The 20,702-nt window shown below is 49.3% G+C and overlaps 1 protein-coding gene across 2 annotated transcripts in view; it reads left to right on the forward strand.

Moving 5' to 3' along the window:
* PHF21B (PHD finger protein 21B) overlaps positions 1–20,702 on the forward strand; it is a 129,573-nt gene that overhangs the window by 96,119 nt on the left and 12,752 nt on the right. For both annotated transcript variants that reach the window (XM_025399293.1, XM_025399294.1), the window contains 3 exons: positions 129–269; positions 17,544–17,595; positions 20,091–20,167. In XM_025399293.1, coding sequence (XP_025255078.1) covers positions 129–269; positions 17,544–17,595; positions 20,091–20,167 — 270 coding nt within the window. The remainder of the gene's footprint in view (positions 1–128; positions 270–17,543; positions 17,596–20,090; positions 20,168–20,702) is intronic.

A 20,702-nucleotide genomic window follows, 5' to 3' on the forward strand; every position in this document is an offset into this window, starting at 1 on the left:
CCTCCTCCACCCCTCCTCTCTTCCCCTCACCCCTCCCTCCCCATCACTGTCCCCTCTGCCTCTCCTCTCTCTCCCTCACCCCTCCCTCCCCATCACTGTCCCCTTCACCCCTCCATGGCTTCTTCCAGGTCATCATCATTCAGCCTCAAGTGCAGACGCAGCCCGAGAGCACGGCAGAGTCGCGGCCGCCCACAGAGGAGCCATCTCAGGGAGCTCAGGCCACCAAAAAGAAGAAGGAAGACCGGCCCCCGACCCAGGAGAACCCCGAGGTAGGACAGCCCTCTCCGGAGGGCCCAGGCCCTGCTCAGCCTGCAAGTGCCGTCTGAGGCCGCTGTGTGTAGCGGGGATGGCCTCACTATGGGGTGGTGCCGACAAGCCACGGGCACAGCTGCCCTGTGCAGTGGGCAACCAGGATGGGGCCTCGCCCGGCAAGCCCGGGTGTCAACTGTTCTATCTCAGGGAGGCACTGACTGAACGGCAGTGTGGGGCGGTAGTTAGCACAAATTTTAGAACCATTCTGCGTGGGTCCTGCACTGCCGGTTTCCAAAGGTGTGACCATGAGCAGCTCGTGTCTGTTTGCTCGTCCGTACGGCGGGAACGGCAGGGCCTCCTTCCTCGCAGGGCTGCTGAGAGGACTCTGCAAGTTCATGTTTGCTGAGCCCCTGGACAGCACCTGGTGGGGACTTCTGGTCATTACACCCCCTCCCAGGGGCCCCGGCTGTGGGCCCCTCCGTCCTGAGTCCAGGAGGGAAAGGGGCTCCTCTGGGCAGCACATAGCCCTGAAGCGGTGCCTGCCTCTTCTCTGCCGTGGCCAGTTCTTGGTGTGTGCAGGACCCTGGGCACTGTAGAAGTAGCTGTGCCCCAGGCTGGCATGAAAGGTGCAGATGTCTCTGGAAGGTACCTGGAGAACTTGCCAGAAATTGCCTGTATCTCCACCTCCCACACACACCCTCTGAAGGAGGCCAGATAAATAAGCTCATATTGAACCATCCAAATACAACCCCTGCACTGATGGTGGCACAGGGACAGCAGCTGACTCAGGGCCGTCCTTTGCTGAACTAGTGGTGGCAGCAGGTGTACTGCAGCTTGGTCCTCGACATCCTAGGCCAGCACCAGCCCCGCATCCTCCACTCTGGGTCTTTTCCCTTCAACCCTTCCCACCAGGTTCCTTTTCTTTTCTTCCTTTCTGTCTTTTTTTTTTTTTTTTGAGATAGAGTCTCACTCTTTGACTCATGCTGGAGTGCATTGGCAGCATCATAACTCACTGCGGCCTCAGCCTCCCAGGCTCAAGTGATCCTCCCACCTTAGCCTCCCAAGTAGCTGGGACCACAGGTGGGCACCACCACTCCTGGCTATTTTTTTTTTTTTTTGAAATGGAATCTCACTCTGTTGCCCAGGCTGGAGTGCAGTGGCCAGATCTCAGCTCACTGCAAGCTCTGCCTCCTGGGTTTATGCCATTCTCCTGCCTCAGCCTCCCAAGTAGCTGGGACTACAGGTGCCTGCCACCTTGCCCGGCTAGTTTTTTGTATTTTTTTTAGTAGAGACGGGGTTTCACCGTGTTATCCAGGATGGTCTCGATCTCCTGACCTCGTGATCCGCCTGTCTCGGCCTCCCAAAGTGCTGGGATTACAGGCTTGAGCCACCGTGCCCGGCCCTGGCTAATTTTTTAATGTTTTGTAGAGACAGGGTGTATTAGTCCGTTTTCATGCTGCTGATAAAGACATACCCAAGACTGAGCAACTTACAAAGGAAAAAGGTTTAATGGAGAACTCACAGTTCCACGTGGCTGGGGAACCCTCACAATCATGGCAGAAGACAAGGAGGAGCAAGTCACATCTTACATGGATGGCAGTAGGCAAAAAGAGAGCTTGTGTAGGGAAGCTCCCGTTTTTTAAACACATCAGATCTTGTGAGACCTATTCACTATCACAGGAACAGCATGGGAATGACCCGCCCCATGATTCAGTTACTTCCCACCAGGTGCCGCCTACAACATGTGAGAATTCCAGATGAGATTTGGGTGGGGACACAGCCAAACCCCCATATCATTTTGCCCCTGGCTCCTCCCACATCTCATGTCTTTGTATTTCAAAACCAATCATGCCTTCCCAACAGTCCCTCAAGGTCTTAACTCATTTCAACATTAACCTCAAAAGTCCGTAATCCAAAGTCTCATCTAAGACAAGTCCCTTCTAGCTATGAGCCTGTAAAATCAAAAGCAAGTTAGTTACTTCCTAGATACAATGAGGGTACAGACACTGGGTAAATACAGCCATTCCAAATAGGAGAAATTGGTGAAAACAAATGGGCTACAGGCCCCATGAGAGTCCGAAATCCGGTGGGCCAGTTAAACCTTAAAGCTCCAAAATTATCTCCTTTGACTCCATGTCTCACATCCAGGTCATGCTGATTCAAGAGGTGGGCTCCCACAGCCTTGAGCAGCTCTGCTGCTGTGGCTTTGCAAGGTACAGCCTCCCTCCTGGCTGCTTTCACCGGCTGGCTTTGAGTGTCTGCAGCTTTTCTAGGTGCATAGTACAAGCTGTCAGTGGATCTACCATTCTGGTGTCCAGAGGACAGTGGCATTCTTCTCACAGCTCCACTAGCCAGTGCCCTGGTAGAGACTCTGTGTAGGGGCTCCAACTCCACATTTCCCTTCTGCACTGCCCTAGCAGAGATTGTCTATGAGGGCTCTGCCCCTGCAGCAAACTTCTACCTGGATATCCAACCATTTCCAGACATCCTGTGAAATCTAGGCTGAGGTTCCTAAACCTCAATTCTTGACTTCTGTGCACCTGCAGGCTCAACACCATGTGAAAGCTGCTGAGGCTTGGGCTTCCACCCTCTGAAGCAACAGACTGAGGGGTACCTTGGCCCCTTTTAGTCATGGCTGGAGTGGCTGGGACGAAGAGCACCAAGTCCCGAGACTGCACACAGCAGAGGGAGCCTGGGCCCAGCCTAAGAAACCATTTTTTCCTCCTAAACTTCTAGGTCTGTGATGGGAGGGGCTGCTGCAAAGGTCTCTGACATGCCCTGGAGACATTTTTCCCACTGTCTTGGTGATTAACATTCGGCTCCTCGTTACTTATGCAAATTTCAGCAGCCAGCTTGAATTTCTCCTCAGAAAATGGGATTTTCTTTTCTATCGCATTGTCAGGCTGCACATTTTCCGAGTTTTTATGCTCTGTTTCCCCTTTTAAAACTGAATGCCTTTAACAGCACCCAAGTCACCTCTTGAATGCTTTGCTGCTTAAAAGTTTTTTCTGCCAAATACTCTAAATCATCTCTCTTAAGTTCAAAAAGTTCCACAGGTCTCTAGGGCAGAGGCAAAATGCTGCCCGTCTCTTTGCTAAAACGTAACAAGAGTCACCTTTGCTCCAGTTCCCAACAAGTTCCTCGTCTCCATCTGAGACCACCTCAGCCTGACCTTATTGTTCATCTCACTATCAGCATTTTTATCAAAGCCATTTAACAAATCTGTAGGAAGTTCTGAACTTTTCCACATTTTTCTGTCTTCTTCTGAGCCCTCCAAACTGTTTCAACCTCTGCCTATTACCCAGTTCCAAAGTCACTTCCACGTTTTGGGGTGTCTTTTCAGCAACATCCCACTCTACTGGTACCAATTTACTGTATTAGTCTGTTTTCACGCTGCTGGTAAGGACATACCTGAGACTGGACAGTTCACAAAGGAAAGAGGTTTAATGGAGAACTCACAGTTCCACATGGCTGGGGAAGCCTCACAATCATGGCAGAAGGAAAGAAGGAGCAAGTCACATCTTACAAGCAAAAGAGAGCTTAACAAGCAAAGAGAGAGCTTGTGCAGGGAAACTCCCATTTTTAGACTCATCAGATCTCATGATACTTATTCACTATCATGAGAACAGCACAGGAAAGACCTGCCCCATGATTTAATTACCTCTCACTAGGTCCCTCCCACAATACATGGGAATTCAAGATGAGATTTGGATGGGGACACAGCCAAACCATATCACAGGGTCTCTCCATGTTGCCCAGGCTGGTCTTCAGCTCCTGGCCTCAAGCCTCAAGTGATCCTCCTGCCTCAGCCTCCTAAAGTACTGGGATAACAAGTGTAAGCCACCAAGCTCAGACTCGGTTCCCTTTTCCCTCCCTGCTGTGCCCTTCATTCCACAAGATTGAGATGAGACATGTTGGCCTCCAGGAGTGGTTTCTGTCCACCCTATCCCCACCTGCGCACCCTGCCCCAGACCCCCTGCGCCCCTGCAGCTCCCAACGATTCTTCCCATCAATGTACTGTCGTTACCAAAGGAAACCCGCTGTGCATCCCTTCACTTTTTCCTTTAGTTGTTCAACACGCCTTCAAGTTTGCTCCCTGCCAGGCTCCGTACCAAAGGCTAGGGACGTCAGGATGCTGGCAGCCGTGGTCCTTGCCCTTGGGAAACTCGCTTCCATGGGTAAAGACAGATGGCCACCAAGGACTCTAATGGGTTCAAAAACGCATGTGTCATGAGAGAATTCTAAATGAAGTGCTACAGGAGATGAGGGCAGAGGGAGAGAGCTGTTTCCGACTGGAAGGACTGAGGAAGGCTTTGGAGAGAAGGTACATGGTCTGCAGGGGTAGAAGCGTTGCCAGGATCCAGCAGAGAACAGGAGGCAGAGGGATAGCTCACCAGCCGGAGGGTACTGCATAGGCAGTAGCACAGGAGTGGGAAGGGACTCCACACACCCAGACTAGTCAGCTGGGCTTTCGCACTGCAGTAGGGGGTGAAGACAGACGTTGGAACCTGGTCCTGGAGGGCCTGAATGCAGGCTGCCAAAGTGGAGCTTTGTTCTTAGGTAATGGGGAGCCATGGAATATCTTTGAGCAGAAGAATGACTTGATTATTGTCCTTTGACATATCTAAAAAGCCAATGAAGTCAAGTAGCTGCTAAGTGAGGCTACAGCGCGAAGCAAGTCTCCTCGGTCGCCCTGGGCCTAATCGTCTCAAGAAAGTCTGTTCCATTCTGTGGCAGCGTCTGCACCTGCGTGTGCACGGTGAGGCCCTGGCCCAGCTCGCAGCCCACGGCTCCCATGATGACCCTCCTGTCCTCTCTTGGGGTTCAGCTGCACCCTTAATATTGGGAAAGGTATTCTGGGTGGGTTCTCTTTGTTCTCTCAAAGTATTTGATATATCTTATTGTGCATTTATACAATTAGTATAATTACATCTAATTACATAATTAGCGTAAACATATGCGATGACTTAAATAGATAGAACTTGCAATTACAGCATGTCCTGAGATAAAAATCCTTATTAAAACTTATTTTAAAAGAGGACCAAGGCCGGGCGCGGTGGCTTACACCTGTAATCCTGGCACTTTGGGAGGCCAAGGTGGCCAGATTTCTTGAGGTCAGGAGTTCAAGACCAGCCTGGTCAAATGGTGAAACCCCATCTCTACAAAAATACAAAAAATTAGCCAGGTGTGGTGCCACATACCTGTAATCCCAGCTACTTGGGAGGCTAAGGCAGGAGAATCACTTGAACCTGGGAAGCGGAGGTTGCGGTGAGCGAATATGGCGCCACTGCACTCCAGCCTGGGCGACAGAGCGAGACTCCATCTCATATACATACATACATACCAAGAAGAGCTGTACTGCACAGACTGCTGGACCTCCAACCTGTCAATGAAGTGTCTGAGTTAGAGCCTGGAAGCCGGACAGCAGCACCTGCCCCTAGAAACGTCATGGGATGAGCCAGGGTCAGCCGGTAGGGGTGTGGATTTTTGTGAAGAGACGTAAGTGGTGTTTGTGCAACTCCACTGTCACCGCATCTCTCCAGAAAGTGGCACTCGCCCTCAGCAGGGCACACGCGGGACGGCCAGCCTGGGGGTTGCTCGGAGCCACGCTGAATGGCAACAGAGGCTGCAGCAGAAGGGGACGTCCAGTCCAGCAGTGTCCCAGAGTGACCTGTGCACCATGGGGAGGAATATTTCAGTAGCTCTCGGACTCCACAAGGTCCATGCAGGGAACGGCAGAATGAGATAGGACCACCTAGGAGAACGCTAGCTGCCGTCTGTCCGTGCTCAGCATGCATCAGTTTCAGGCCTCACAGGAAGGGACTGTTGTTAGTCCGTGGTACAGATGGGGACGTGGAGGCCGAGAAGCACTGATCCTCCTCAGAGGTGGGAGCCACCCCCAGGCATCTGGCCTTAGAGCCTGCAGTCTGTGCCGTGAAGCCTTGCCACTGGAGATGCTGCCTATGCCTTTGGTCAGGCTGAGTGGTGGTCAGGTGTGGGGTCAGAACCGACTCCTTGGGACCCGAACTACTCAGTCGTGAAGAGGCTGTACAATACTTTGGATTCTTATCCTTCCCTGATTTTCCCACTTGCAGCTCACAGCTTTTCCTCCATGTAAAGATTATGGGTGTGAAAAGGCCACATTACCAGCCTTCCCAGGGGGCCATAGGCTGGCCTCACCCAGCGCCCCTGCACTTCCCAGAGATTCCAGCAGGTCAGTGGATGGTGGGATTGTGTTCCTGGCCCTACATCCCTCTTCGCTCTGGCTGCTAGGGAGCTCACAGGCCAGTCTGTATCCCACCTCTAATAATTGTTAGGGCCTATGACATGACTTCACCTTACTTTCCTAGGTTTACTGTCCTTTCTCCTTTCTTCCGTGTTTACTGTCTGTTTCAGCATGTTGTACAAATGCCCCACAAAGCCTTTTCCCGGAATCAGGATGGATATCAGTAATGAGCACTCATCTCTTAGCTGTGTTCCGCCCTTTCTGTGACCAAAGTCAAAACCACCTTGAAGGGCCTGCCCTTTTGTGTGTGACTGAGACTGCCCTGCTCATTCCTGAGGACACTTGCTCATCTGCTCTTCCAGATCACAGCCAGGGAAGCTCTTCCAGGTCACAGCCAGGGAAGCCAAAGTGTCTCGTGATCCTAAGTCCAGGGCTCCCAGGCCGTGCACATCCCACGCCCCGCTCCGCACCAGGCACGTGCAGGATGCTGAACACGGCTGGGCTGTTCACCCCACACAAGCACACAGAGGTGGGATTGTGTCCCCTTTAGGATTGGCAAACCACAGGCTCAGAGCGACTTGCCCAAGGTCGTAGCTGCAACTCAGCTTGAGCCAGCCGGGCCGCGACCTCACATCTCCAGCCTTTCTGCCATCCCTCAGATGCCTCCTGATTTCAGCCATAACAGAAAATGACACCTGCAGCAATACACAGAGAGTGGGGACCCAGGAAGCAACTTGGAGTAGAGGTGGAGGCTGGGGGTGGGTGGGGCCACCGTCAGACTGAGGTTCCCTGGCTGCCAGGCTGCCCTGGGGTTTCTCACAGCAAGGGCGAGATTTGCGGCATGGACGTGCTTCCTAGCGGGCTCCTCACGTCTGTGATGCTCTATAACCCGTGACATGCGTGCACCCACAGGTGTCAAGGTGACGGACAGCAGAAGCTCCGGGATGTGACGTGGCTGTGTCCAGGGCAGGGTGGCGGCCATCACCCCACGCTGATCACCACTGAGCCTCACCGCTGGCTCTGCTTCCCCTTCCTTCTCCGCCTGTCCTCACGGCAGCTGCACGGTAGACGGGGCAGGAATTACGAGGTTCATTTTACAGATGAGGAAGCTGAGGCTCAGAGGCAAACCACATGTACGATCACGGGGCTGCATGCTAAGTTCAGACAGAACCTGGGCTTCTGGCCCCCGACCCGAGGCGCTCTCTGCTCGCTCCTGTCCCAAGGCCTACAGCCTTCCTTAGGACAGAGCTGCAGCCCTCTCTCTGGCCTCAGCCAGCGTCTGAATGAGTCTGGCTGCCCTCAGATCAGCATAGGCCCTGCAAAGGGCAGTCGGAGCAAGGTCTCAGCCCTGCAGCTCTCTGGGCAAGCCCTGTTCACACACACGCTTTGGCCCTGTGCCCGACCCTCCTTCCTGTCTCATACCTGCCCAGGGCTACTGCAGTGGATCCCGGCCGGTCTCCCTGCCCCTGGATGGCTTCCTCCCTATCTATTCACCCAGCAAATGATCTTTCCAATATTCGGAAATAACTAAGTCACTCCCTCTCTTAAAATCCATCCAAGCACCCAGTCCATCAGGAAGACCCTGGGTTCTCACGTGAATGGACACCTCTGTTTCAAACCCACAGCAACCCCAGATACAGTGGAGAGAGAGAGGATAATGATGGACCCGAACGTTGTTGTGTCCCTAAAACATGGCAGTCAGGGACCCACACCCTTGGCTGTCGGGCTCCAGGTTCGAAATTGAGCAAGGGTGACCCTGAGAGTGGGCAGCTCACACACGGCAGTGAGTTCCAAGAATTCCTTGGGTAAGAGATGAGTGGACCAGGCTCCTTTGCTGGTCTGGGCCACAACTGGACCTGGGGAGCTGGCCAGTACTGAGGCAACCGCAAACTTGCTGAAAGGGGAAGGTGGGTGTAAGGGAGAGAAAAAGAAAGAAATTGTGCCCAGATGAGTCTTGACAGAATTCTCACATGTACGAGATCTCACGCCAAGGGCGGCGATCAGTGAAATCAACATTTGGAACATGAATTTATTCCAGATGAAGTGAACTGTGCTAAACACTCTAGCAACAGCTTTTAAATAAGTGTGTTTAGGATGCACAAAGAAAGGAGTAATATCTAGAAATAAATAAGGAATAATGAAGCAGAAAAATCAAGGAAATAAAGCAAGATTAGATGAACATACAAATTCGAAAATCTGATCGAAGTTCTTAAGAAGAACCTAATTAAACAAAGGATGTATAAAACTAAAAGAATTATTTTTTGAATTTCATATACTTTTCTCCCTTCTGCCTCTGGTGTCCCTTACCATGAAAAGCATGGCAATGAGATGACATTTGAAAAGCTTACTAGATGGCAGAAACAGAGATAATTAGTGCTTTTGAACAGGATGCCATGCATGGGGCACAGAGATGCAAATATGTGAAAGAAAAACTATGCAGGAGCAGGCAGGGACAGAAAGCAAGTGGGGAAACCTTGCTTTCACCTCCTGGGGCTTTCACCAGGAGGGAGTGGGTGTGGGGTGATGGGGCAGGTGGAGAAGCAAAGCTGAAGAATGTCCCAGGATTGAAGAGCATCAGTTTGAGTTTTTAGATCAAAAGTAGACTCCATCTCTCAGGTGTGATTAATAAAACCAAATCTAGGAGGCTAGAAATTCATGTCAAAGAGAAAAATCATAAAAAACGAGGAGGGCAAAAACAGCGGAATGACAGATGTGCTGGGGCCTCCAGCAGCCTCAGCCAGACGACCACGGAGCAATAAATATCTGCAGACTGCCGAGGGAAAGTCGCTGCCAACTCAGTATTTTATACCCAGTTAAGCTGTTTTTCAAGAGCAAGGGCAAAAGACATTTTGCACATAGGAAGACTAAGGGTTTTATCACCCACAGACCATCCTTAAAAGAACTGTGCTTTAGCAGAAGATAGATGAAGCCAGAGACAGCCAGTGGGTGTAAAACAACTGAGTGTATAGACTGTTAAATAACAGGTAGATGTATTTAAGTGTAGACTGAAAAAAAAAAATCCAGTTTTGTTTTACAAAGCAGATAAAAGGAAAATTATAGGCAACAAAAATGGGTTGGAGGTGTTGTTTTAGAGGGAGTTAGAACATGCCAAGAGCAGTGTAATTTGGGGAAGAAGAATAGAAATATTAACTCTAGCCTTCATTAGAAAAGTGTATAGTTAGAAACATATGCTGAAAACATTTAGGCTAATCAGTGAAAAAAATGTAATGCCACCTATAATTTCTAAATCAGCAGAGGAAAAAAAGTGAATGTGGAGCTTTTTTTTTCTCCCAAGAAGTAGGAAATGAAAAAATAAAAAGGATACACTGAAAATACAAATAAAGTGGAGGAAATAAGTCCAAATAACTCAGTAACCATAATACATGCAAATGAAATCTTCCTACTTTTAGAGGAATGAGAACAGGCTTAAAAACAACCCAATCCAGTTGTATGCTGCTTGTCAGAGGCATACCTAAATAAAAACACACCAGAAAGGTTGAAAGGAATGAAAAAGACATTACTGTGAATACTAAAGGTGGGATCATCCATCAAGATAATTTAACAGTCACAAACTTACGTGCACCATAGCAGCATCGTTTGGGATATGTATTTGGTGCAAATGTATTACGCAGTTACTTTGCACCAGCCTAATAGCAGAACTGTAAGGCAAGACATTTGACAAATCCACAGAACACAGTTTTGAACACATGTCTATCAGAATGAAGCCAGTCGATCCCACAGGGCAAAAAGACTTGGCTGAGCTTCCAGTAGGAACAGAGCAGCTACTTAGAACTGAGACTCTCCCTGCATCCCATATAAACTAATAGCAGCAAGATTTTTTTTCTTCATTTTGCGGATTTCAGACATGAGCAGAGCATCAGCAGACTGGGCATGAAGCGTTAGTGTCATCAGAAGCAGCAGAGGTCAGGGCTGGGCAGCAAGCTGATGGTGCAGTGAGCAGTGGCCAGGAGTGGTGTAGGAGACTCTAGGGAGGGCCAAGGAGCCACAGGCTGCAGAAAAAGTCAGTGGCATGTACTCCCTGAAGATCAGAAGTCCATCTTGAAGTGCAAAAGGAAGGAGAGTGTCTGAGCCGGCCTTAGCTTAGACAGGGCCAGGTCAGGCGAAAGCTGGGCCTGAGATAATATAGAATGTGCTGGAGGGCTGGAGGAGGGAGTGCTTGGTGTTGTTAGGTCTTAGAAAGTGCCAGGCAAAATATGCCTCCTGGAGGGATTGCACCTGCAATCTGTAAGGCATCCAGGATCAGGGAAGGTGGCAGAAATGCTCTTTGACCATGGGGGAGAGGCAGAGGAGGCGTGGTTAACCGGAGAATCCCACTGAGGGATGAAGAATGAAGTCAATTGCCTCGGCAGGAGAGGCAGAGCCTTTGAGTTGCTTTTAGAAGGCTAATGTAATCCCTTTCCCACCTGCTACAAATCTCCAGTATAGGAAAATTCAGCTCATTTAGTTATGTTTAACACCAAAACATCAATATGAAGCTGCTATAAGCAAAAAATACAGGAAAGAGAAGCTATTTTTACCATAAGATAAAGAATACTAGGGAAAAAAAATTTGATCTTCTGCTGTGATTTTTTTTTAAAAAAAGAAACTTAATAAAGCAATCAGCACTGAGAAGGAACCTACACAGCTAAGATATACAGATTTATGGAAGAGATAGCTAAATGGCTAATTTATTGGAGAGAATGAACCATGAGCTGTAATTATTCACCAAAAAAAAAAATAATAAAACCACCCCAGAAATGGATGCATAGCTGAATGAACACAGAGGGCTGTGGATACAGCAGAAGACATGGTAAGGGACACCAGAGGCAGAAGGGGGAAAAGTATATGAAATACAAAAAATAGTTCTTTTAGTTTCATATATCCTTTGTTTAATTAGATTCTTGTTAAGAAATTTAGAACACCAATTTGTGAGGATAAATTCCATTCATCAGGGCAAACACAGATCTCAGGTAGCCCTGGAGCTGAGGAATAAGTTTGATATTCGGTAAAATTTGTGAGTCTGCAGCTTTTTGATGATTGGCCTTGCACCGCCCTGTAATCTTCTCTGTTTCTGTGTTGAAGAGCTCACCTTCCTGGTATCTGGGGTTCTGTAGCTGCTGCTGCTTAAAGTAAGCATTAGTAAGATGTATTGGGATTTTCACATTGCTGATAAATTTTGGTTGAGGTGGCAATGGCAAATTCCCGGTGTGTCCTTAATTGAGGACCAGAGGCCCAGACACAAGTAGCAGCCACTGCCCAGCTCTGCAGGAAAACTGCCCGCCCTCTTGCTTCTGTGGCACCCAGTGAGGAGGATCAGAAGGTCCCAGGGGTGATGCTGGCTTGCAGTTTTCTCCCATGATGACTGAAGGCTTTTTGCCATGACTCAATAGCTTCCAAAGCATATCTTTAGTAGGAGAATATCTAGGCATTTTGTGAAGTTGAACCACACGGATATCACCATTCTTGTCACCACCAACTGTTTGTAACAGTTGCAAGAACCTTCTCCTTTTTCTTTTCAACCTTGGATTTAGCAGCTGAGTACTTCCTCTTGTGCATGGCCTTTCTAGAATACATAGCAGATTGGGAATATCTGCCAATTCCTCTGACAAGGATGGGATTTCAGCTTCAATGGGGCTTCCCCCTTCTTGGGCTTTTTAGCTTTGAGGTTCCCCCTTTTCACCTTGCCACCAGCATCAGCCTTCTTGGCTTTGGGTTTCTTCTCCTTAGTATCCAACTTCTCACCATCTTGCAAGACAGGAAAGAGAATAATGAGTTTTTAAGTTTCATAGTAACTGAAACCTACGGGAGGCAAGCAAAGAAGATACAACACGTATAATGGGAGGCATCAAAGAAGGAAACCAGAATGACGAAATCGTTTCCATAATTTCCTGCAATGAGGTGAATTTGGCTGTCCTGTGGTTGGCATTGGCTCCTGTTTCCTGTTCATAACCTGTCCTCAAATGAGTGTGGGTGAAGGGGGACTCGGGGAGAGGAAGATGGTGTGAGGAAGCAGAGGCACCACATTCCCAGTGTTCTCCCAGCCCAGCCTTCCCAGGTCAGGCAAGTAGAACAGCTGCCAGCAGCTCAGGACGTCCTAGAGTCCCTGCCACTGTCCAGTTAGTTAGACACAGGGTCCAAAAGTGATATTGGAACCAGGTGGCGCCAGACTGCTGCCAGACTGGTACTGATTGGCCGAGCTGCTGGATGGCCCCAGAATTCCCAGTCAGGCAGCTCTGCAGCCCCCTCAGTCACTCCAGTGTTCTTCCATCTGTGTGAGTGCACATCTCACAGGATTGAATTTGACGGACCCCACTTCTCATGGTATGGTGATGCTTCACTTTTTGAAATACAATTAAAGGAAAATGTCCTGAACTTTTAAAAAGACTTTATAATCTGCATCTTGAAAGGACACATTGGATCCCAGGGAAAGCTGACGTGTGCTCCCTGGGGAAAATGTGCAATGCTGAGACACCCAGTGAAGTTACCGACTGTAGAGGGAAAGCAGTTCAGCTAGTGTCTGACTCTTCCACCGCCACATTCAATTCCAGGATACACTAGCGTAACATCTGCAAGATAATAAAGGAAAGAAAGAATGAGCCAAGGATTTCATATACAGCCTAGCTGTCCAAGTTTAAAGGCTACAGATAAAAAGTTGTAAATCTAGCCGGGCTCAGTGACTCACGCCTGTAATCCCAGCACTTGGGGAGGCCGAGGCAGGTGGATCACTTGAGGTCAGGAGTTTGAGACCAGCCTGGCCAATATGGTGAAACCCTGTCTCTACTAAAAATACAAAAATCAGCTGGCATGGTGGCGGGTGCCTGTAATCCCAGCTACTCAGGAGGCTGAGGCAGGAGAATCGCTTTAGCTTGGGAGGTGGAGGTTGCAGTGAGCCAAGATCGTGCCACTGCACTCCAGTATGGGTGACAGAAAAACGTTGTAAATCTTTGGAGAACTCAGGAAATGTTCCGTGAGCCGTTTATGAGAAACTGCTGGAGGCCCAAACCCAGGAAACCAAGAGACACGGGGAAACTTTGGTACCAGCGTTGGGGTGAGCATCAAATGTATTTAACTATGGGTGAGGATGTCAGAATAGAATTTAAATATGATGTGCTCCGATAATACATAAAAGATTCATTTAAGTAAAATTGAGAGGAGAAAGAGGCAAAGAAGGTGGGAAGTGGAAAGAATTCTCAGATTAGCTTATCTGTAGCAGTTGGGACTTTAAATGAATCAGAAAATACCCTTTAAAGCTGAAAAATTAAAGAACTATTTTTAACAGCATAGAAGTAAAAATCAGAAAGGAGTAAACCATTCGAGATGATCTGGAAAACCCAAGAGAATGGCTGAAAAAGCTGCAGACAATAAGAGAATTTGGCATTGCAGCAGGGTGTAAAATTAATGTAAAAATATCACTAATCTTCACAGCAACACAGCAACCTGTTAGAAGCTTTATACACAACCCCATTTACGATTGCAGCAGAAAGATTAAATGCCAAGAATAAACATAATACGAATATTCAATATCTATTTGAGGAAAAATTTAAAACCCCTTACGACAGAAGAAAAGAAGGAGAAGGAAGGAGAGGAGGAGGAGAAGGAAGGAGAAGGAAGAAAAGAGAAGAAGAAAGAGGAAGGGGCTGGGTGTGGTGGCTCACACCTGTAATCCCAGCACTTTGGGAGGCCGAGGCAGGCACATCACCTGAGGTCAGGAGTTTTGAGACCAGCCTGGCCAACATGTTGAAACCCTGTCTCTGCTAAAAATACAAAAATTAGCCGGGCTTGGTAGCAGGTACCTGTAATCCCAGCTACTTGGGAGCCTGAGGCAAGAGAATCCCTTGAACCCAGAAGGTGGAAGTTGCAGTGAGCCAAGATTGCGCCATTGCACTCCAGGCTAAGTGACAAGAGCGAAGCTCTGTCTCAAAAACAGAAGAATAAGAACAGAGGGGCATGTCATAACTTTAAGTAGGAAAACTTAACAATATGAAACTGTCATTATGCCCAGAGTTAATTTATAATTTTAACATTCCAGCAAATCCACCAACTGATTCCCTCATTCTTAGAACTCCTTAAGATGGTTTCTAAATTTCACACAAAAAATAAGAAGAGCCAGGAAACTGAACAGGAAAAACAGTGAAGGGATATTCTAATCCTCCTGGCTATTAAAATAGACCCTAAAGCCTTGAGAACTGAACATGTGGCAGGAGCTCCTGGAGAGGCAGATTTAAGGAACAAAATAGAAGACCCAGAAATAGACCCAAATAAATCTATGATAATTTAGTATATGATTAAAGTGACTCCTTAAGTCAGTGAAATATGGAAAGACAGAATTTTCAGTAAGTGGTATTGGAACAAATGGTAGCCATACAGAAAGCAGTGAGCCCCCATTTCCCACCGTGCACACCAGGATCCCGTTCCAAATGGATCAAAAATTTAAATGTGAAAAGTGAAACTATAGAGACTAAAATTATTTTATTACCTCAGCACCTCTAGCCAGGATCCAAAAAATAAAAACACTGCAAAAGAAAATATTGATAAATTGTATTACAATTTAATTTAAAATTTTAAAAATTAAAAATTGGTACCTTTTAAAATTTTAACTACAATTTAAAAACTGATACTTTTTAAAAAAAATATGGAGATGAATGGCAATAAAATGAAAAAAAGCCCAGCCTGAGGGGAGCCTGATTCCCAGCTCCTTAAGTGTGAGCTGTCCATGGTGACTTATTCCCAACAAGTACGGTATGAGGGCGGGGGGCGGGCGCAGAAACAGTGACTTTGAGTGGAGCTTGGCAGACACATTTCAGCCAGTGACCAGGGTCACCAGCAGTGATGAGACAGGTGGGTGGTCTGTGCCCTTGCTCTGATGTGATGAGAAGGTGTGTTACCTCTGTGGTCTTCCTCCCCAAACCCACCACCCCACTGCACTCATGAGGAAAATATCAGACAAATCCCGAGTGAGGGTGCTTCTGCAAAATACCTGACCGTTCCTCCTCAAGCTGTCCAGGTCATTAAAAAAAAAAACAACTTGCTGAGAAACTCTCACAACCCAGAAGAGTGCAAGGAAGCATGGTATCTAAATACCATGTGGGATCCTGGAACAGAAAAACAAAGGACTGGGCACAGCGGCTTACACCTGTAATCCCAGCGCTTCCAGAGGCAGAGGTGGGAGGATCGCTTGAAGCCAAGAGTTTGAGACTAGCCTGGGCAACATAGCAAGACCTCGTCTCTACAAAAAATTTAAAAATTAGCTGGGTGTGGTGGTGTGCACCTGTAGTCTTAGCCACTTGGGAGGCTGAGGCAGGAGAATTGCTTGAGCCCAGGAGTTTGAGGCTGCTGTGAGCCACTGCACTCCAGCCTGGTTGACAGAGTGATACCCTGTGTCTAAAAAACAAACGACTAAAGAAATCCAAATAAAATATGGGTTTTAGCTGATAATAATGTACTGATGTTGGCTCTTTAGTTGTGATGAACTGGGCGTGGGTATACAGGAGCTCTCAGGAATGAGTCTTGCAACTTCCCTGTAAATCTGAAACGACAATAAATAAGCCAGTCCCATAAATAAAAGGTAAATGGGGAAAATATATTGCAAGTCATATCCCAGACAAGGAAATACTGAGTCACGGGTTCATCAAATACTCACGAGCACCTACTCTGTGGCTGGCCCTGAGTGAGGCTCTGGGGTTAGTCCTCTTACAGCATGGTGGCCGCAGAACTCCTGGCAGGCTCTGTTTCGAGGCTGGCAAGAGAGCCTCACTCCAGTCACCAACAGGGATCTTATGTAACATAAATGCCACAGGAGTGGTTCCAGCACCTCTTCGCCCTGTGATGTTACCTAATCCCATGGTATTTTCAGTCCTGCCCACACTCAAGGCAGGGAATGATACGGAGTGGCTACACTGCAGGGTAGGGGCTTGGGGGCCATTCTGAATTTCTACCTTTCACCACCGAAGAATGTCCAATGAAAAAAAAAATGCCCTAGTGAGCTCTGTAGACAATACAGCGTCGTGACCTTTTCACAAGTCAAAAACAGGTAAGGGTTGGGCATGGTGGCTCAGGTCTATAATCCCAGCACTTTGGGAGGCTGGGGCAGGCTTGCAAGACCAGCCTGGGCAACGTGGCAAAACCTCATCTCTACAAAAAATACAAAAATTAGCTGGGCACAGTGGTGCGCACCTGTGGTCCCAGCTGTTCGGGAGGCTGAGGTGGGAAGATCACTTTCACTTGAGCCCCGGAGAGTGAAGCTGCAGTGAGCTGTGATTACTCCAGTGCACTCCAGTCTGGGCGACAGAGAGAGACCCTGTCTCAAAAAAAAAAAAAGATAAAACTAAGTGCCACCCTGTTTCATAAGTGATAGAAATATATGCATGTGTATACAAAGTCAAGGAAATGGTCATTACAAAACGAGAAGGATTAGGATCACTCGAAATGAGGGTGAAAAGAATGAGATAAGGGGAGGGACACAGAAGAGATGCAACTTATGGGTCAAGTGTCAGGTTTTGAGTTTATTAGTAGGTTTATGATGTGCAATTTATTATTAAATAAACAAAATGAAAGCCATGAAAGGACTAATGGAGCAAAAGTGTTATGAACCAGTGACAGTGATTAGCCCAGCTATGTGCACCTTAGCTCTTTAAAGTATGTTTGAATACATGCATCCAGTGTTTTCAAGGAGCCCCTCCAAATTGAGCTGCAGATGCTCTCTTTGGGAATCCTATTTCCATGTGTTTCTTAGAAACTGACTTGGTGTCTGCAGTTGGGGGCCTCAGCGGTTGGGGTACCCATAAGGATTAGCCCAGCTATGTGCACCTTAGCCCTTTAAAGTATGTTTGAATATGTGTATCCAGTGTTTTCAAGGAGCTCCTCCAAATTGAGCTGTAGATGCTCTCTCTGGGAATCCTATTTCCCCATGTTTCTTAGAAACTGACTTGGCATCTGGAGTTGGGGGTCTCTGTGGTTGGGGCAGCCATGAGGTATTGCCCTGCACCTGCCATAGCAGATGTTTGTTGAGTGCATGAATGAACGTTGACGTTTGTGTTAATGTTCCTTTGTCTATTCCTTCCCTCAGAAAATCGCCTTCATGGTAGCGCTAGGCCTGGTTACCACGGAACACTTGGAAGGTAAGGAAGGATCCAGGTAGCAGCAGGTTGGGCTGGGACTGACCCAAAAGCCGGGGTGTTGGGGGCCAGGCGTGATGTCGGGTGGTCTGGGCTTCAGCAGCAGCTGGTGTGGGTGGAGCGTGGCCTCACACTGCTGCAGTGGGTCTCAGGATGTCCTGGCTCAGATGGCAGCGTCTGTGTATGAACCACCTCCCAGGAGGTCTGCCCCAAGTGCCTGAGGCTGGGTGGCTGTCATCAAAGACACACAAGACGGAGAAACCTTCCAGGCTCGCCCTGGCTCCATGACTATGCACAAAACCCACTGTGGCACTTCCTCATTTCAGCGGAGGGACCATGCGGGTCCCCTGTCCTCAACATAGGGAAATGACAAAAGGCAGACTGCCCGTTCTTGCCAGTTTCTCAAGTGTGGGCGGGTTACTTCTGTGTGTCTCAGTCTCTTCATGTGTAAAATGGGTGATGGCTGAACTGTCCTGGGGGATTGTTGGAAGCAGTGCCCAGCACAGTGGGAGAGCTGACCACCAGCTCGCCTGTCGTCAGACCAGCCTGCGGACTTCATATGTGCCACCAAATGTGTCCATCAAAATTGGAACAGTAGTTTATTTGAGCAGACGGGACTGTGACTCTACGAAGGGGCTGTGTGACCTTACGGATGAGGGCAGCTTCACGTGGGCCGTGAACATCATCGCAGAATGACAAGGGCGATCTCAAGTGAGCCGCGAACATTGTCGTAGAATCTTAGGACCTGGAAAGCCTCAAAACCAGCCCCCTTGGAGAAGCCCCCATGGGGAAACCGAGGCCAGGGAAGCTGATTCACTCGCCAGTTAATACCAGACCCAGGCTGGAATCCGGGCCTCCTAACTCCCAACCCAGAACGTTTTCCACCACACCCATCTCACCTGCAAAGGTGTTTCATAAAGGGAAAGCACGTACCCTGGTAACCCTGGATGCAGGAAGGTTCGCTAACGTTCCTCTCCCTAAACGCAAGAAGGAATGAAGTGAACCCCCGCAGTGCCCGAGGCACTAGCGGTCTTTAAGGTAGTTTCTCTCCATTGCAGCAGGTGAGGGACCGAAGCCCAGGGGAGGGGAGGGACCTGGCTGAGGTCATACAGCTCATCCGGGGCAAGTGGGAGCAGAGCAAGCCTTACCGAGCTCAGCAGAGCCCAGCACACGGGGACCCCAGTGTGCCATGCAGGCTTCAAGAAGAGAGCCCTGTCCCTTCATGTCGCCTGGGTCTGACTTGCTCCCTGGCAGCAACCAGGGTGGGGAGGGCCAGGGAAGAGCCCCAGCCTTCCAGATCCCTGGGCAGGGAAGCCCCCCTGCAAGCAACCCTTGCCCCTGGCCTTCCCCTCCCTTCTGCTTGCATGGTTGGAAGGCATTACTCTCCAGCCAAGGTTCCTTTGTAACCCTCTGTAAGAACATCTGTGAGCCCCCGCCTGATGGTGTGAGCGTGAGTGTGATGAATCCCGCTGCCCTCGGCGTGCCTTTGGGAACGGTTTAATCTCCAACCGAAGCCACGGCACCACGGAGGCAGCATGCGGCTGTGGGAACAGAAGTCTTATGCTCAGGTCCTGCCTGTGCACTGGCCAGAGTCCCTGGGCAAGGTCCTTCCCCACTCCAAACCTCAGTTTCCTCATCTGCAACACAGGGAAAACTGCGCCTGTAAACTTTGTGGGATTGGTGAGTGACAGCACAAAGTGCTTTCCTAATAGGTGTGATCATTCTTGGTCTTATAAATTGTCCTCACTTAGAAACCTCTCCCCAGCCTCTGCTGTGATATCCTTAAATATTTCTTTCTTGAGACCCTGTGTTCTTCCACAGAAGGTCTGAGCGCCTTATAGAAAACAGGCTGAGTAATATTGAAAAGGTTTAAGAAGCAAAACTAGTTCTGGGAGACAGAGATTAGAAGATGCTAGCACAGCTGCACACGGAGAGGCAGGTCATGGGTCCTGCCTGGGGGTCAAAGCAAAGAAAGAGGAAAAGAAAACACCATCAGCGTGGCCGTGCCCCTCACTCGCACACGAAGGATTCCTGCTGGGGGCTGCACTGGGGCAGAGGCCACCTGGGTAGAAGCTTTGCTCCTGGGCTTCCGGGAGCTGGGAGCCTCACCCTGCAGCTCACTGGACCAGTGGTATCACCAGACCAGTGGGTATCACCGGACCGGTGGGTATCTGCCATCTTTCAGGTCCCAAATAATGGCCATGGGCCAGATAAGGACACACAAGGAGGACCCCATGCTAAGAGTGGGCACCTGGATTTGGGGTACCTGCCACCCTCCCCGCAATCTGTCGTTCGGCCTGAGGCCACCAAAGCTGTCCTGCCATGGAGTCAGTGATTCCTGGAGGCCCTAACCTGCTCTGGGCCACCCTGTGGCATGGATGCTGAGCAGACAGGCTTCAGAGCAGGAGGGGATGGTGGTGCCCAGGGCTTGACGAGGAAGCATTTGGGGTTCCCAGGGCAGGCAGGATCCAGTAACTGCTGTGTCTGTGCCTTTCCAGAAATCCAGAGCAAGCGACAGGAGCGGAAGAGAAGAAGCACAGCCAACCCTGCCTACAGCGGCCTCCTGGAGACCGAGGTGGGGGACCTGCCAGCCCCATGCCACCAGGAGGGTAGGGGGCTCCCAGTGCACAGCCTCCAGGAAAAGCTCCAGGGCCTCCCTCATTTGCTTTCCTAACCACCCCCCTCGTCTTTCCCTCCTGGGCGTGGGGCCGAGGGATGACTGTAAATAATACCTCTCTCATCACCTCCGAGTTCAGAATCAATTGATAGGAAGATGCAGAAGAGGAGATGTCAGTTTATTCCTAATGGAGGCTGCCCTGGGGAGCGTGGCCTCATGGGAGGTGCACCGGCTTCTAGACTCTTCACCCTGAATGATCAGGCGAATCCCCGGTCACAGGCAAGGCTGGACACCCCGGCCTCCCTGGACCACCTCACACCTCGTCTAGAGCCTGTGCCGTCCACTCATGGCTGGGAGAGGCTGAGGCTGTACACAGCCTGGAGCAGGCGGGCACCATAGAGGAAGGCCCAGAAGGGGCTGGGTGGGCGTGGCCAGTGCCCTTCTGTCAGTTGGAGCGTCCATCCCCAGGGGTGGGGGTGGGAAACCGAGAGCC

This window comes from Theropithecus gelada, chromosome 10, assembly GCF_003255815.1.
Source record: "Theropithecus gelada isolate Dixy chromosome 10, Tgel_1.0, whole genome shotgun sequence".
Lineage (NCBI taxonomy): Eukaryota > Metazoa > Chordata > Mammalia > Primates > Cercopithecidae > Theropithecus > Theropithecus gelada.